The 18,573-nt window shown below is 36.6% G+C and overlaps 1 protein-coding gene across 5 annotated transcripts in view; it reads left to right on the top strand.

The window, feature by feature from the left end:
- Positions 1–18,573, top strand: part of RBMS3 (RNA binding motif, single stranded interacting protein 3) — a 760,872-nt gene that overhangs the window by 446,473 nt on the left and 295,826 nt on the right. For all 5 annotated transcript variants that reach the window (XM_011961526.1, XM_011961529.1, XM_011961530.1 and 2 more), the window contains exon 5: positions 9,748–9,905. In XM_011961526.1, the coding sequence (XP_011816916.1) occupies positions 9,748–9,905 (158 nt within the window). The remainder of the gene's footprint in view (positions 1–9,747; positions 9,906–18,573) is intronic.

Below are 18,573 nucleotides of genomic sequence, written 5' to 3' on the forward strand. Positions count from 1 at the left end.
ACAGTGTAAAAGCGTTCCTATTTCTCCACAGCCATGCCAGCGTCTGTTTTTTCCTGACTTTTTAGTGATCACCATTCTAACTGACATGAGATGGGTATCTCATTGTGGTTTTGATTTGCAATTCTCTGATGACTAATGAAGTTGAGCATTTTCTAATTGGAAAAAACTACTTTAAGGTTCATACGGAACCAAAAGAGAGCCCGCATAGCCAAGACAATCCTAAGCAAAAAGAACAATTGTTTCTTATAACTTCAGCTTTCTCACATGTAAAATGGGGCTATCTACCTCAAGGATTAAGGAATATAAACATAATGAATTTAAATGACTTTAAATTGTGGTATTTTTCATATAGTAAGCAGTATAAATACTAGATAATATCATACCATAAAAAGGTAAAGGTAATGATACATATCTTACCTAACAACAGTTTATAAAAAATGATATTAATGTTAATCTTATATGACAATGAATAATTTTAGTACAAATATGTCTTATGTACTATTCATGATATACTAAAAATAGTATTTGTTATTTACCAAAAATTAAATTTAATGAGATATCTTATATTTTATTTAGCAGCCTTAATATAGATGACAGTGTTTGTCACATGAGCTCTGTTGCATAATTCCCAGAGTCATCATTTGTGCTGTGTTCTGGGCAGGGGGCGGGGATGTCAATAGACTACAGTGAGAATGGTAGTCCTTGAGAGGAACTCAATGCTCCTAATATCTTTTACATTTCAATGGTATGTTTTTGTGAGTTTACCGAAGGTGAATCTGGGTGAGACTCAGCCAGCCTAAACTGTCATATTCTAGGCAGAAGATACAAAAATGTTTTGCATCTGTTCTGTATTTGTATGTGTTGTGGTCATTATTTCAGAGGAAATTAGTAGTATATCATAGTAAAACTATGGCTGCCGTTTCCATAGTTCCATAGTTGTTTGGAGCATCATCATCTTTATCAATAAATCAGTTACAGCTTTCTATCTCAGAGTTCATAGCAGGTGGATAAAATAGACCTTCCTGGGGAACCTCTTTCTGAGCAGTGAATTAGATGCTAAGAAAATGTGAGATTTGTTTACAATATTGAGTAGTTCTCTATAGTTTTGTTTCCTGTTCTCATTTTTGACCATCAGGACCATGAGTACAAAACGTTATATATTTGTGATATAGTAATATATTATAATAAAACTATAGAGAGATCTCAATATTGTAAAATGTTAATTTAGCATTTCCTCACAGGAGAAACCATCACATCAGGGCTGATAACTGGTGATACTGAACTCAAGTTCATGAGGTGTATGTGGAGGGAGAAGTCAAGGAAAGCCAGGGATCCAATCTGGCCACCTGTTCCAGGACCACAGGTAACTCAAATTTAGTCATAAAGGCTGAAGGACCTCATGGAATCATTCCCTGCCCAACTCAATTCAAGGCTGCTCAATTGATCTAGAAATAAAAGCCAACCCAAGCCTTAAAGAATAGCCTAAATGATCAGTGGTTCAACACTGGGCATTGTTTCACAATCAGCTCTCTGCTGAGTTTGTTCTCCAGAATTAAACCCTCCAATTGAACTTGAGGACATGAACTCCAGTTGCTGACACGGTGCTTACTTTATATCCAAAATAAGTAAATACTTCTTTTTTAAAAAGTGTTTCTTGGGGACATTGTTCTTATTGTTTCTTATTTTAGGGAAATTGCTCTTATTTTTGCTTTGGAAGGAAAAAAATGGGAGTCACCTTCCTCTAACTGAATCACCATGCAGAACTAGCAAAAGAGAAACCACCTTTTCTCTTTTAGTAGAGACGAAAGGCAATTGAAAATATAGAGGCACCTTCACTGCTTAGCAAACAGGACAGAGGGCATGTTTTCAGGCACCATTTAAGGGTGAAAGCCTATTTCTTTGCAGTCCTTCTTTACTCTTCCCTTTGGTCTTTAATGCCTTACCTTGGATGTTTGCTTCTGGAGCGCCTATCTTGAGGTAAGGCATCTTACTTTGCCTAGTCAGAGCACTGGCTTTGTGTCCAGGGAATGCAGAAGTCCTAGTGGGAAGATCAGAGCTGATCGTATGTCCTTATTTTTTCAGAGCAATACAGATTTGACAAAACTAACACATTGTATTAGTCAGGGTTCTCCAGAGAAACAGAACCAATAGGATGTATCTCTCTCTCACTCCCTCTCCCTCACAACCCCATCCCTTGTCCCCCTCTCTCCCTGCCACAAGTCTCTCTCTGTCCATCTCCCTCTCTTCCTCTTTCCCTCTGTCTTTCCCTCTGTCTCCCATTTCCCCCTCTCCCCATCTCCTGTTCTGTCACTCCCTCCCTTTACCTTAGTCTCTCACTCCCTCTCTTTTTCTCCCACCTCTTCCTCCATCTGTCCTTCTCCTCCTCCCTCTCTCCCTTCCTTCCTCTCTCCCTGACATCCTCCCCCACATCACTCCATCTTCCCCACTCCCTTCTTTATCATATGAACTTGACTCATGAGATTATGGAGTCTGACAAGTCCTAAGCTCTTCCATTGGCAGCTGGAGTCCTAGGAGAGCCCACACGGTTGTTCCAGTCTACAGGCTGTCAGGTTCAAGACTCAAGAAGGGCTGATATTTCAGTCAGGGTCTGAAGGCAGGAAAATGAAGTCCCGGCTCAAAGGCAGTCAGACAGGAGGAAGTCTTTCTTAACTCTGGGGAGGATCAGCCTTTTTGTTTTTTTCAAGTCTTCAACTGATTGGGTGAGGGCCACCCACACTGAGGAGAGCAATCTGTTTCACACAGTGTATCAGTTTAAATGTTAAACTCATTCAAAAATAGCCCCATAGAAACACCCCAAAAATGGTTTGACCAATCTGGGCACACGGTGACTCAGTCAAGTTGACACATAAAATTAACTATCATACAAAGATATAATACTGAAGCAAGTATGGCCAAAATGGCAGGCTTCCATCAGTTCTCATCTAGAGGTGCAGTAACTATCACCAGAAAAGTAAAGACATCTTTGTTCAAATTAGTGTTAAACTAATTCCAAAATATCTGATGCCTTCAGGGCAGTTTGTTAACATAGAATGCTCTGATTCCCTGTTTTCAAAGTGAGAAAAAAACATTTAGTTTTTATTATTATTAATTTTTAAATTGCTGCAGCATATAAAATAGACTGTTCTATTAAAAAGTCTTGCTCCTTTGCATCCACATTAATTTTCTTTTCTACAGGTGGGAGTCACTGAATAATGATATTTGTAGGCAATCTCTAGAATTGGTGTAGTGTAGTAAAAAGTACTACATCAAGTCAAACAATATCACTTATGATATTGCTTCTTCACTTACTAGCTTAAGATATAGGACCCAGTTTTCTCATTTGTATTTTTGGAATAATAACTCTTTCCCTATCTACCTTACGAGGTAGATAAAGGGCCACATGATATAAAATGACCCTGAAACATTTAAAATACTAAAAACTCTGCTCTAGATAAGGTAACGTTATTATCTTTAGTCTATATATACATCCTCCTCAATGTTTTTAAAGCATATCTATAGTTGCAAGCTTGCTTTAGAGTTGTTTCGTACCTCTTCAGGGTATTTCTAAATGTTTTGTCACCACTGATTAGGATAATTCATCTTGTGATAGCATTTTTTCACCCAATAGCTAAAAAATTTCTATAAATTGGATATACACAATTTTGTGATTTAAAAGAGCTTGGAATAAACATGGAGGTGCACATATCTTTTTGATATACTTATTTCCTTTTCTTTGGATACTTAGTAGTGGGATTGCTGGGTCACACATTAGTAATTTCAGTCTTCTGAGGACCCTCATACTGTTTTCCATAATGGCTATACTAATTTACATTCTGGCTAAAAATGTGTAAGAGTTTCGTTTTTTTCAACATCCTTGCCAGCGTTGGTTATTTTTTGTTTTTTTCTGACAACAGGCATTCTAATAGGGGTGAGATGATACATCATTATGGTTTTGATTTGCATTTCCCTGGTGATTAGTGATGTTGAGTATTTTTCTCATATATATGTTGGCCATTATGAATAGTTGGCAGATGAATAGTTTGCAAATATTTTCGCCCATTCTACAGGTTGTCTCCTTACTAGGTTGATTGTTTCCTTTTATTTGGATATAGTCCCATTTGTCCATTTTTGCTTTTGTTGCTTGTGCTTTTGAAGTCTTAACCACAAAAAGTCTTTGTCCAGACCAATATCCTAAACCCTTTTCCTTATGTTGTCTTCTAGTAGTTTTACAGTTTGGGGTCCTGCATTTAAGTCTTTAAGCCATTTTGAGATTTTGAGTTGATTTTTGTATATGGTAAGTGATAAGGGTCTAGTTTCATTATTCAGTATGTGGCTCTCCAGTTTTTATAGCACCATTTAAAAATTTAGTATGTGTATATACACACACACACACACACAGTGGAATACTATTTATTCATAAAAAAAGAATAAAATTCTGTCATTCATGACAACATAGATGAGTCTGGAGGATATTAGGTTAAGTGAAACAAGTCAGGCACACACAAAAATAAATACCACATACTCTCACTCATATGTAGGAGCTAAAAAAGTTGAACTCATAGAAGCAGAGAGTAGAACTGTGGTACTAGAGGCTAGGAAGTGTAGCAGGAAGTGGGGATATGGGGGTCTTTTGATAAACAGGTACAAAATTACAACTAGATAGGATAAATAAGTTCTAGAGTTTGATGGCACTGTAGGGTGACTATAATTAACAATAATTTATTGCATATCTTTAAATACCTGGAAGAAAGGAGTTTGAATGTTCCCAACACAAATAATAAATGTTCGAGGTTATGAATATGCTAATTACCCTGATTCAATCATTACACTTGTATTCATATATCAGAATATCACTTTGCACCACATACATTTGTACAATTATTACTTGCCAATTAAAAATGTTTTTCAAAAAGGGTTCGATAGTATATAAAGTAAGCAAGAACTAATCACTTACTGAGACCCATAGGGTGTTCCATTATGAAAAAAATATATAGGAATATATTCCCATAAAGCAGTTCTACTCAAAGTTTGTTACTTGCCACTTGTCCACAATGAAATATGCATAGAAATTGAGAGAAAGCATTTCAAATATTTTATAACAATTGACATTAACATAATATCTAATCCAATATGTAATTTGGTGTCTGTTGAGTGTAATAATAAAAAGTTGGACTTGCATTTTGCATATCCTTTTCTTTTCTATTAATTTATTTTTATTATATTCTACAAATATATTGATCAATGGCATATTGGAAATAAAAATAGTTCACGCTCCAGGGAGTTTAAGAAATTACTCTGAAATCTCAATTTAGTGTTAGTACTTTAGCTACTTCCAGAGCATTTAAATGTCATTCCATCAAATGTGAAAGTTATTAGATTGTTTTTCAGTTTTAAAATTGTGTTCTAATAGCTTTTTTCAGAATTGTGTTTTTATAATAGCCATAATGCATACTCAAAAACCCAGACATAACCTTTGATCTAGACAGGGCAGTGTTTTCTTGTCCTCTACAAGTATTCATTTGCTTAGCCACCTTGAAATGTTCTGAAGTTCTGAAATTGTCTTAAACTGCTCAAAAGCAAATGAATGCCAATAAATCTGATTTTGATGGCATACGTACACTAAAAACCTGAGAAAAAGGAAGTCGTTTCAGGGAAAATAAATTATTTACCTATTTTTGCATAAGATGACAGATCTGGGCTCCCATTAACAATGGAGAGGATACTTTTCTAACTTTTAATGAGCTTTTGACAAAACTAAATAATAAACCAAAAAATCCTTATACAAATGAAAAAATCTAGAAACAGACCAATATGGGGGAGTTACTTATAGTGACATGGACAGTCAAATGTAATAGATGTATGAATTGTAGTCATATACTTTTACAATCTAATATACACTGCACAATATTCATTCAATGACTATGTGTAGAATACTAGCTAAGGCTAGGAGCTCTTTTTTCATAACCTTCACTCTTTAACTCAAGTTTATTGACGAACAGGCAAAAGTGAATAAAACAAGGAACTCAGATATATTTATTTTTGTCTGTGTAATATTCTTTTGAACCACAACCTGCTATTTATTAATCACTGGATTTTAAGAACAAAGTCAGTGTTGTAAATTGGCAATAACATCAGCTTAAGTATAAAAGGACCTGGGCTCTATTTCTAGCCTCTTCTTCTAGCTGAGTGGCTTTGGGCAAGTCATAATCTCACCACTAGTTCCTGCTTTTTTCCACCTAGGTGTTAGATGATAAGACTGGATAAGATGCCACCTTAGATCCATTTAGGAGCTCTGTCCATAAAAATTTAAGTTAAAAAATTATAAAAAGATCTTTTTGATTGCAGTTATCCTGTGAAAAACCTTTCTGGAAAATTGAAAGGAAAGTGCTCTTTGTTTCATAGTGCCAATGAACCTTTTGAAAATGACCATCCATTTACATAAACCTGATATATAAATATAATTGAAAGTAAAAATATAAATGTATGTACTATTTTAAAGTTTATTTTATGCATAATTTAAATTCTATTTTCAACCAATTTATTCAAAACTAATACTGCATTCATTTCAAAGAAGAGAATTACTTAAATAACACTCCCCAATGTCATATTCTTTCCGTGAATACAGATTAAGGAATGACACTATCCAATATACTACTGTCTCTGTGAATACAAATTAAAGAGTTGGTCTTGTTGTTTGAATTTGGATTCGGAAAATAGCTTACCAGGCAATCCCTTATGTACTGAGCCCTGCGTATTTATGGTACACCATTTTGAGCAGCTGCAATGCATTCAGTACTCAGGGAATTTGGAAATGACTTTGAATTTGGATAAACTGGTGCACTGATGCCTAGAGAAAATTCTAAGATCTATATAGTACCTGAGACAATGGCGTAGACTGTGATTATTAAACTGATCAAGGGCAAAGGGGTATTGAATATTGAGCAAATTCCAACCCATTCATAGGATTGTCATGTGCTGTGGCCCATTCATTGGTAAGCTCTGGGTTGATGAGGAACTCCAAAGCTCTGGGGCATATATTTCTTGTATGACTTGAGTAGTTCTAGACATGTGGGACTCAGAAATCACATCATAAGAAAGTTGTTCATTTCTCAATTCTTTTTAAATTCTGATTCTTCCCAGTAAAAAGACTCAGTCTGGTGCTAGTGTGCTTCTAACTCTTCCATTAATTACTAATTCCCTTTGCAACAGAGAGTCAAGCAGGAGCACCAAAGCCTTCTGCAAACAGTATCTAGCTATAATTTGAAAACATTAGTTTGTTCACTGTTTTTACAGTAACCTTCTATTTACGGCAAGTAATACTGGACTTTTAGTTATGGTAACAACACAAAGTTATTTTTTAAAATAGATTTATTTAAGCCCCAGAGGTATGTTTATTTAGAAAAAAAATTAAAATAAGTAACAACCTATGACTGTCAAAAATTTCCAACATTTGGTATTTCAAATAATTGAAGCTTGAGAAACATTGGACTGGTGGAAAATACGCTGAGCTGGAAGATAGGAAAATTAGTCACTAAATCTCATTTTAACCCCGTCACTAATTATTAGATTGTCCTTTGGCAAGATGGTGAATCTTTCATGTCTCCATTTCCTCATTAAGTGTAATGATATTTGCCAAACTACTTTTGGAGCAACAATGTGAAGATTAAATGATAAATGGTGAAATACTATGAACGTTGGAAGTTATATGTAGATAAGATTCATTATTATGTATCTGAAATGTCCCTTTGTTTTGTAATTTATCACCTCACAGAAACAAAAAGAAGATCAAAACCATTTAAAGAAGAATCATATTATCTCTGTTTTTATCTTTAGGACCATTACAGTTATTGGTGGTGGTAGTGATGATGGTGTGTGTGTGTGTGTGCATGTGTGTGTTTATGTGTATGTCTGTGACAGAGAAAGAGAGAGGGAGATTGACTTCACTCATTCAGTCTCTGAATGTAAACTCTTCCTAAATATTAAGACTCTAGTCATCTTTTCCAGATTATATTTTATTTTTGCTATTTCCCACAGTACTCAAAAGCTTGAAAAGTAAACTAGGTTTAAAATGAAACTAATAATACATAATATTCACTCCACGTTTTAATAAAAATATCACAACCTATCTGAATATTTAGTTATTAAAAATACAGATATTTTGTTGTACACAAAAATTATTTCTTGACTTGAAACAATAGTTGGATTCTTGTTTATTGTACTTGTTTGTTGTTTTTAAAGCCATAAATATCTAATAATATGATCTCTTTACACAAAAGATATTTTACTGTTACATAATACCATTTTCTATAGACTTCAGGATTTCTTTTTCTAGTTTAATCTCTGGCTTATCCTTGAAACTAAAGTTTCTGTTTGGTTAAAATATCATAGTTCAATTAAGTATCTGGTACAGTTTGATATTAAGGACTAATCTGTCAAATTTTTGACTATTTTATTTGAGACATAAATACAACTAAGTTATAAATTATTACTTCATTATATAAAATAGAGAAAATTGATACACACAGAAATAACTCTAGCAATTGTGGTTTTGTTTCCCATTCTATTAAGCAAAGCTTATTTAAGCATTATTGCTGCTGAAATAGGAGATGATAGGCATCATAATCTTATTTGTATATAAATATTTAGGCTTGGTCTAGGAGAGCAGTTCTCAAACTTAAGCCGTCATCAGGATCACCTGGAAGGCTTGTCAAAACACAGATTTCTTGGCCCACTCTCAGATTCTGTTTCAGTAGTTCTGTGGTGGGGCCTGAGAAATTGTGTTTCCAATAAGTTCCCAGGTGAGGTTAAGGCTGATGTTGCATTTCTGGGACTATACTTTGAGACTCGTTGGTCTAGTGGAAGGCAGTAGACCAGAGCAATAAATCCCATGGACTTTGGTGATAGGCCCAGATTTCAGCCCTGACTGTGGCACTTATGAGCTGTGTAACTTGGATAAGTTAAGGATCCATTTTGCCATCCATAAAATGGTAATTATATCTATTAAGAATATTGAATGAAATAATGTATGTTAAGTGTTTGGAACTATGCTTAGCATATTATGAACTCTCACTAAATGCAACATCAGTAACTAATTGTGATGGTAGTAAGAGTGGTAGTCACAGAAGTAGTGGTTAATAGTAATAAAAAAGAATATACACATTTGCCTTAGTTCAATTTGCGTTAAAAGTTTTTTAGTAGGCCGGACATAGTGGCTCACACCTGTAATCCTAGCATTTGGGAAGCCAAGGCGGGTGGATCATTTGAGGTCAGGAGTTAGAGACCAGCCTGGCTAACACGGTGAAACCCCATCTCTACCAAAAATACAAAAAAAATTAGCTGGGCATGGTGGCGGGCACCTGTAGTCCCAGCTACTTGGGATGCTGAGGCAGGAGAATGGCATAAACCCGGGAGGCAGAGCTTGCAGTGAGCCGAGATCATGCCACTGCACTCCAACTTGGGCAACAGAGCAAGACCCCACCTAAAAAAAGAAAAAGAAAAAGAAAGAAAGAAAGTGTATTAGTCTTTCTAAGGAATGAAGGACAGAGAGCTTGGCTTTCAGTGGTCATTTTGTCTATGATAAACATTCTGCACGATGCATCAGTAAAGAGAAGTAATGCCCCTAGTGAAAGCACTTTCAAGAGCACTTTGGAGATTATTATCTACATTGCAGTTTAAACAAGTTTCTCCATTTGTACAATGTTTCTCAATACTCAGAACTTACCACATTTGTTTCTTTCCTTCCCTTAGCAACAAGAGCAAGACCCAACAAACCTATACATCTCAAATCTCCCCATTTCTATGGATGAGCAGGAACTTGAGAATATGCTGAAACCCTTTGGACATGTCATTTCCACAAGAATACTAAGAGACGCTAATGGAGTCAGCAGAGGTGTTGGCTTTGCCAGGTAAAATTCTTTCTTTATATGTAATCGGTCTTTCCTCATTGTTCTTTTTAAATTCCATTCCCTTTTTAGTACTAGAGCCCAAAGCAATAGAATATGCAAAAAAAAAAAAAAAAATTAAAAGTAGCTTATCAAATCTGTCATCCCTCTGTATCTTTGCTTGGAGCTAAAGAATTTCAATGTAATTATAAATAAATTGTGCTTGTTAAAATGTACATAGAATGTATTTATGTGTCCTGAGTCATAGTAACATACATACTCAGTTCCCAGTCCTCTCTATGCCTATAGATCAACTAAATCAGATGCTGCCAATACCTAACAGAGATAATAAATGCCCAGTACCCCAAAGCAAAACAGCCCATGTGGTGAACAAAGTATCTAAATGTTTTTGCATCAATTTCCAAAAAAAGGGTGCTAGCATTTCTCAGTAAAGAGAAAATAAAAGAAAGGAAACATTTAGAGAAACAGGAATTACTGAGAAGACCCAATAAACCCAGAAATATAAGGGAGGTCAAGAAGCCATTTGCATTTAAGAGACCCTGGCTATGTGTTTTTGATATTTTAGGCAGAACAGGGAAAAAAATATATTCCTTTCATTGTAAGAAAAGGAAGAGTAATTTTCATTTTAACTTCGAAGAAATGTTTACAAAAGAGGATCTCAGCCAGAAATGGAGTTTAAATAGTTGTACCTGCTGTGCTTTCATGAAAAACAAAGCTAAAGAAACCACAGAGTGAAAGACACTGCTCAAAGACAATGAAGAAAAATAAAAGTCTTGTCTCTATGGCTTGGTTTATGTGTGTCTCCCGCTGATTTAACATGGATGAATGGATGGATGTTAAGTGTTATGTGGAAGTCAGCCCATTGCAGACAAGTTTGTTCATCTAGGATAAACTCTGCTATCACTTGAAAAACCATTCCAAGGCCAGGAGCAATGGCTCACGCCTGTAATCCCAGCACTTTGGGAGGCAGAAACGGGCAGATCAAGAGGTCAGGAATTTGAGACCAGAAAAAAATGAAAAACCATTCCAAACTAACTTCCGTTAACTCACTTTGGAAGATCACAAATTGTCATGTATATGCTAACTAATCTCTAACTCTGTTTCCTTGGAGTTATGGTTGTGGACCACGTGTGAAAATTCTTCTTACTCTCCGTAATGTATACATAGTAAACCAGTAGACATATGCAAGGTACATGCTTGATGATTTGAATAGAAATAAACAGAATGAAGAAAATCTCCCTAACTTGAATGTGTGCATGAGGCATTCAGGCTTTCAGGACATTGACACCTGTTGATTTTCATGGCCAAGGCAGAGCTTATGACACTAGTTGGATCTCTGAATTTAGCCAATGTAGTCATTCTTATATAGTGTACAACTGGCTATTGGAGGTCTGAGCAATATGGGAGTTCACTGAACCAGCTGCCGTATTTCACTTTACATACCATGCACATTCCTTTGGTTCTTCCCCCATCCCCTGCCCTCCAATAACTCTCCAATAAATTAGTTTCTCCTTCATTTGAACTCCTGGTGGGAAATAAATGCATTTCAAATTCATTAAGAGAACATATTTCCAAAAAGACCTACAGTGATTTTTTTTTTTTTCTTTAAACAAAGGATGTGTTGGTACAAAGTGTATTAGTTTCCTAGGTCTGACATAACAAAATGTCACAGAACAGTAGCTCATATAACACAAATTTATTTTCTTACAATTCTGGAGGCTAGAAGTCAGAGATCAAGGTGTCTTTATAGCTGGCTTCTTGTGACACCTTTCTTCCTGGCTTGTAAATGGCTGTGTGCACCCTCTGTCCTCACATGGCTTTCCTTCTGTGCATTCGTGTGTCTTAATCTCTTCTTATAAAAGCACCAAGTCATACTGCATTAGGGCCCACCCTAATGGCCTCATTTTAACTTAATTCCTCCTTTAAAGACCCTGTCTCCAAATACAGTCACATTGTGAAGTATTGGGAGTTAGGACTTCAACATATGAATTTTGTAGGGGACACAATTCAGTTCATAACCCAAAGATTGAACTATTCATTTCTCTCCCGTTCATCCTTTCTATACAATGAGAGTTTGCTTAAAATGAAGCATACTTGTCTTAAGTACAGAGTCAAGTAATATATATTCTAAAAGGCAAAACCATAATGCTGGTGTATGAGATCATGAAAGAATAAAACTTACAAAGTTATTTTTCTTTAGGAACTGAGGAAGGATGGGAATTTTACATTTTATCTCTGTTGTGAATGCAGTCCCTCTCTCTCCTCCATTGCATTTTGCATATAGAAGCCACAGTGAGCACTTCAATATTCAAATCTCATCATGTCAGGGTCCAGCTTACAATCCTTCAACGTTTCACTTGACAACCTCTCCAGCATCATTCTTGATACTGCACACCCTCCTGGCTTTGACTCTTTCTGTCTCATGTTCAGGCAAAAGCCACCCTTCTTGCCTGGTTATACTTTGCATGGCTCTTCTCCTGACTTCTGCCTACTCATCTCTCAGGCATTGGATTAAACATCTTTTCTTCAAAGAATTTTTCACTGACTTCCAATCTTTGGCTTTAGACAAAGTTAGCTCTTGTTACAGCTCCTATAAAAGTTTTGATTTTTCTTTCAAATAAAATATATCACAGTTACAATGAATTCATTGTTTAATCTCTGTCTTCACCAAATGGATTGTACATTTCCTTAAGCCAAGTTTTCTTTTTCATTGTTGGATGGATGACTGGATATGTGGCTAGTGGATTTCGTGATTACCATTCTGTGAAGTTTCAGAATAGCTAAATTCACTGGTCTTTTACAGCTTTGAGCTTCAAATATGAATTAGCAGTCACATTACAATTCTGAAATTTAGGTCTCTGTCTCTAGACTCTAAATAATGTCTTTTCCAATTTCAGAAAGTGGTATGTGGACTGAAAAGGCAAACAGTTTCAAGACCAGTCACTGATTTCTTATGCCTAAGAAATAAAAATGAAGTGTGAGTCTGACTCTCTTTTGAAAGAAGCCAGGAAACCGACACAGAAAAAGTATTTCATTCTCCATGTATCTTAGACTTTAACGTTTGAGGATCAGAATCCCACATGATTAACCTAATTTAATGGGGTGAGAAAATATTGTTAGCTGTACCATAAATAGATCTGCCCAAATTCCTACTTTGCTGTATAACATTTGCTGTGCATTTTCTCAAGCAATTATGGCTTTTGCCTTAACTAATTTGATCATTCACAACTTAATCCTTGCACAAATGTTTCTCCTTTTAAGAATATTATCCCGTCCCTTTTCCACTCAGCTTTTGTCATCTGAAATTTTCCCTCTGAACCACAAAACAGAGATGATTTCAGTCACCATTTCTTGATTCTTCCAAGAATAGTACATAGCAAGTGAGAGAAATTATTGTATTACATAAAGATGTCTTGGGACAGTGGTTCTCAAAGTGTGGTTCCCAAATCAGCAGCTGCAGTGCTTCCTAAAAACTTGTTAGACATGCAAATTTCCTGCCCCCAACCTACCAAATTAACAATCTGGTGGTGAGGGTGTTTAGCAGTGTGTGATCTGTGTACTGACAAGCACCTTAGATGACTCTAAAAGCACTCTAAAGCTTGAGAAGCTTTGCCTTAGGGCATTAGTACTTGTTCTTAGGACCATCTGAATGATCTGTGAAAACTCTGATTGCTGGGCCCACTCTTAACGTTTCTGATTCAATTGGTTTGGGGTGAGACTCAATTATTTGCATTTCTAACAAGTTTCCAGGTGATACTTACACTACAGATAAGGGAACCACCCTTTGAGAACTACTGCTTTAAAGTTATCTGTGATTTTTCCAGGTGGAGTTGATTACTGTTGATGCCTGATTTACATTGTTTTACTTTCTCAAAACTACTAATAAGGAACTATCCCCCTTCCTGTTCCTCATGCCTTCTTCTTTGTATCTGTCCAGTACTTAGAATAGTGACACATAATTGAACTTGAGCAAATTTCTTATGATAAATAAATGAAATCACTTTAAGGTTTGGGGTTTTAAAAAAACATAGCACCCCGTCTCTACTAAAAAATACAAAAAACTAGCCGGGCGAGGTGGTGGGCGCCTGTAGTCCCAGCTACTCGGGAGGCTGAGGCAGGAGAATGGCATAAACCCGGCAGGCGGAGCTTGCAGTGAGCTGAGATCCGGCCACTGCACTCCAGCCTGGGCGACAGAGCGAGACTCCGTCTCAAAAACAAACAAACAAAAAAAAAAACATAGCAATATGCAGAAAGACATTTGATGGTAATGATAAACCAATTGTAAGATAGAGTACTGGAATATTAGAAAAATCTTTGGTAGCACCAGCCCAACTAGTATTAGCTCACAAATTGTTTCTCCCTGTAGGAGTTTACAGTTCCACAGTCATTATTAAAAGAATATGCTGACTGTGGCCGGGGGGTGGTGGCTCACGCCTGTAATCCCAGCACTTTGGGAGGCTGAGGCAGGTGGATCACGAGGTCAGGAGATCCAGACCATCCTGGCTAACACGGCGAACCCCATCTCTACTAAAAATACGAAAAATTAGCCGGGTATAGTGGCAGGCGCCTGTAGTCCCAGCTACTTCAGAGGCTGAGGCAGGAGAATGGTGTGAACCCGGGAGGCCGATCTTGCAGTTAGCCGAGATCGCGCCATTGCAATATACCTTGGGTGACAGAGCAGGACTCCGTCTCAAAAACAAACAAAAAACAAAACAAAACAAAACATGCTGACTGGGCACGTTGGCTCACACCTGTAATCCCAGCACTTCGGGAGGACAAGGTGGGCAGATCATGAGGTCAGGAGTTTGAGGCCAGCCTGGCCAACATAGTGAGACCTCATCTCTACTAAAAATACAAAAAATTAGCCAGGCGTGGTGGCACATGCCTGTAATCCCAGCTACTCGGGAGGCTGAGGCATGAGAATCGCTTGAACCTGGGAGGTGGAGGTTGCAGTGAGCCAAGATCGCACCATTGCACTCCAGCCCGCAAGATAGTGCGAGACTCCATCTCAGACAAAAAAAAAAAAAAGAAAAGAAAGAATGTGCTCATTTAATTGTGAGAACACCCAGTCAATAATTGTGTCTAGTAAATTGTTGTACATATCTCTTGAATTTATGACTATCTCAATTCAGAAAACCTGAATAATTCTCTCAGTGGACTTCATTTTGAATGTTACTATTGGTGACTTCTAACCATCAGATGTGGTCCTTAATTCATGTACAAGGGATTCCAAAATTCCTTTGACTGGAAAGAATCCCCCCATTATTATTTTACTTGCAACTATACATTAATCTTCTTTGATAACCATCTCTTCAAAATAAAAGGAGTATCTTCATTTTATATTTAAAACGCTGAACTTCAAAGCATTGATTTGAATGCCAGTAGGGAGAACAGACAGCACAATTACAGGGTTTTCAAAGTTTCAGAAGCACAAGATAGTGTCTGAAATTACAGACATTTTATTTTTATTGTGTGTGTGTGTGTGTGTGTTTACTCTCTTGTAACTTAAAACAATTTTGTAAGATCCACCCCCCTCCAGGCAGCATTTTATAGCCAAGTTATAAACCTCTAAAAACAGAAGTTTACGGTGGGAATGCTGTCAGTCGGCCCCACTACTGCAGAGCTAGTGAATGCCAACAGAGTACCTTGCCTGCGAGGGGAAGGATCAGAGCATAAATCAGCCAGAGTCTGGAGGGCCATGACCGTGTGTTCATGTTATCCATTTCCCACTCCCAGAAACATGAGACTGATTGTCCAGCAAAAATCACATTGAGAGGGTGTTAGGAGAGGCCAGTAAAGAATGACCCAAAGTGGGGAAGCAATGTTTGGGGGGCAGGGGGAGGCGAGTGAGCATTCACCATTAATCCAGCTTCAACATCTGGGAACATAGAACCTCTTTAAGCAATGCGTTTACTGTCCCCTGGTGAGCTAAAGAGCGTGAGAGACTGCAGAACAGAGAGACCTTTGTGTTTTGTAGTATTTTTTGCCCTTCTTCAATCCTCTTAATTTGATTCTCATGGAGCTTTGTTTGAACGACTTCTAACATATGGGCAGCCCTGTATTCTACCTCTCCCTACTGAATGTGCAAGTTTTCTAAATAAATCATTTAAGTTTTTCTTTCTTTTCATTAAGTTAAAAAAAGCTGGTTATAGGCATACAAATACTAGCCTGCTTATTAAATATCAATCAGTATAAATAGCAGGTCTTTTTTTGCGTTTTCTACTAATAACTTTGAATATTGTTAAAATGTTATTTATTTACCTTCTACTGCCTGATATTTCTTGTTCTCTATCTTCTTCCATCTGCTGAAATATAATGAGACCACAGAAACAGAATAATCATATGAAAATATGGGAATTTTTAAGAATATGTTAAATAACTACTTTCTTTGAAGGCAAATATATGACTCTTTAAAATGCCCATCAAGTCTATCAATTTTTTTTTAAACTGTTTGGAATTGTTTGGAATATTGTTTTGACTGTATCTGTCTTGAATCCATCACTGCAGTAACAATTTCTCGCTTGCTGTTTTGGCAATCCTTTTGCCATTATTATTTTAAACACACGGAACCAGGAAATCAAAAGCAACTAAGGAAAATCTCTAAAGTGTAAACTTAGTGATTAGTAATCTCCAAACTACAGCTGTGTTTGTACAGAAACAGGTTACAATTGTGTTTTCTGAGATTGAAGAGAATAAAGGTTGTATGTTTCATTCTTTTTGGTAATTCTAATTCTTCTTCTAATTGCCATCAGATGTGGTCTGCTGGAGAGTATACTCCTGGACCCCCTGCAGCTTCTTCATCTTTTTTCTTCTTTTGTGTGTCTCATCTTTTAACTTCGTTTGTTTCTTCTCCTTGCCTCTTTCTCTTTCTCTTACCATCAGAAAGTCAGAATCACAGCTGGAGAGTGTTAAACATTCTACTTTCTTTTTCATACATGCAGAGCCCTGGGTTTCAAAACCCTAACCAACTAGTGATCCAACTAAACAAATACACTGCATCAAATAATTTGTTATTCTGAAATCTCTGAGACTCCAGTCTAGTTGTATATATGCCTTTATAAAAATCTGATGAAGGGGATATAATATATACTTTATTGCTTTATTATTATAAAATAAAAATGACCACATACCAAATAATGCCCTCTGTGAAATGGGAAGAGAGTTCTGAAAAATCATTTACCTCTGTAAAATGGAATTGAGGGAGCTTTGTTACCTGCAGATTAGAAATGGTGGCCATTCAGTATGCTTAGGGCTCATAAGATGTCTTTGACCTGTATGTGCTGTAAACACAAAGCATGACAAGGACTATTGGAGCACCCAGAAAAGTGGGGGCGTTGGAGGCAGCTAGTCTGCTTCTGGCCAATAGAAAAGTAAGATGTGGAAATATAGCCCAATATCGTTTGGACCACAAGTCTGAGTCTCTTTTATTTAGCATATTTTCTACACTCTCAGCTTTCTATTAATTGGGCTAATACATTTATTCTCTGTATCTCTATGGTTATAAACATGATTCTACATGGGTCTGAAATAACTTAGCTTGCAATACAATACAATACAATACAATTGTATTGTAACATAATATAATTATAAATTATATTGAAGTCATAATATTCTAAAGAACAGGATGATTCAACAAGTGACAGCAACTATATCAATAAGTTGACTGAGATTTGGCTCAATAAGATATATCTATGTAATAATTTCATTCTTTCTTTTAGTTTATCCAATAAATATGCTTGGTCACTATTATCCAATACTGGCTTGGTCAGTATTCCAGTAATTGTTACAGATGAAGTGATTCTGAGATGTACACAAACAAAAAACAATATCTGCTTTTACAGACCAACATTCTACTGGATTGGGGATGATGCAGGACTTTTCTCCTTAGTTCAACTAATTCTGGGTTCTTGTCTCATGACCAGGAAAAATTAGGCATGTGAATACATTGAAGGGTGAGAAGGGCAGAATTTATTAAGCGAAAGGAAAACTCTCAGCAAAGAGAGGGGTAGTAGAGCCCTAGGTAGTATTGGAAAAGGCAACATTTGATTGGTTAAAAGGCATTATTTAGAAAGAATCAAGCAGGAAAGAGCAGGCAAACAGGGGCAGAAGTTTTCCCTCTGAGTCACAGCTTTCAGTCAGAACCAGCAGTCACGTCTTTCAGCCTTCAGGCTGTTTCAGGCTTGAATGTGAGGTTTCACTGGGGACCCTTCCCTATCTGCCTAGGTATTTGTCTGCCTCCTGCCTCTATCAGGGAGATGACAATAAGTATGTAATAAACAAATAATCAAACATCGGATAATGAAAGTATTACAAAAACACACCAAATATAGGCATGAAATAGAGAGTACGGGGCAATAGCAAGCAAGAGTTGAGAGTTATGTTCTGTTTTCAGAAGGAACGTTGAAACTAAAATATAAATCAGAAACAACCAGCCAAGAAAATCTCTTAGTGGGAGTAGGGAGGGAAGAGAACAATCCTGGCAAAGAGAAAAGGAAGTAGAAAATCTAAGGTGGGGCCAAGTTTGGCACGTTTGGGAAATAGAAAGGAAACAAAATTGTGAAACACTGAGTAAGGGAAAGAGATGTAATAGGTAATAGTATCAGCCTTAAATGAGATTCAGAAAATTTGATTAAGTACAGAGTTTATTTGAGCTCAGAGCTTGAAGACGGCC

This window comes from Colobus angolensis, unplaced genomic scaffold, assembly GCF_000951035.1.
Source record: "Colobus angolensis palliatus isolate OR3802 unplaced genomic scaffold, Cang.pa_1.0 Scaffold56, whole genome shotgun sequence".
Lineage (NCBI taxonomy): Eukaryota > Metazoa > Chordata > Mammalia > Primates > Cercopithecidae > Colobus > Colobus angolensis.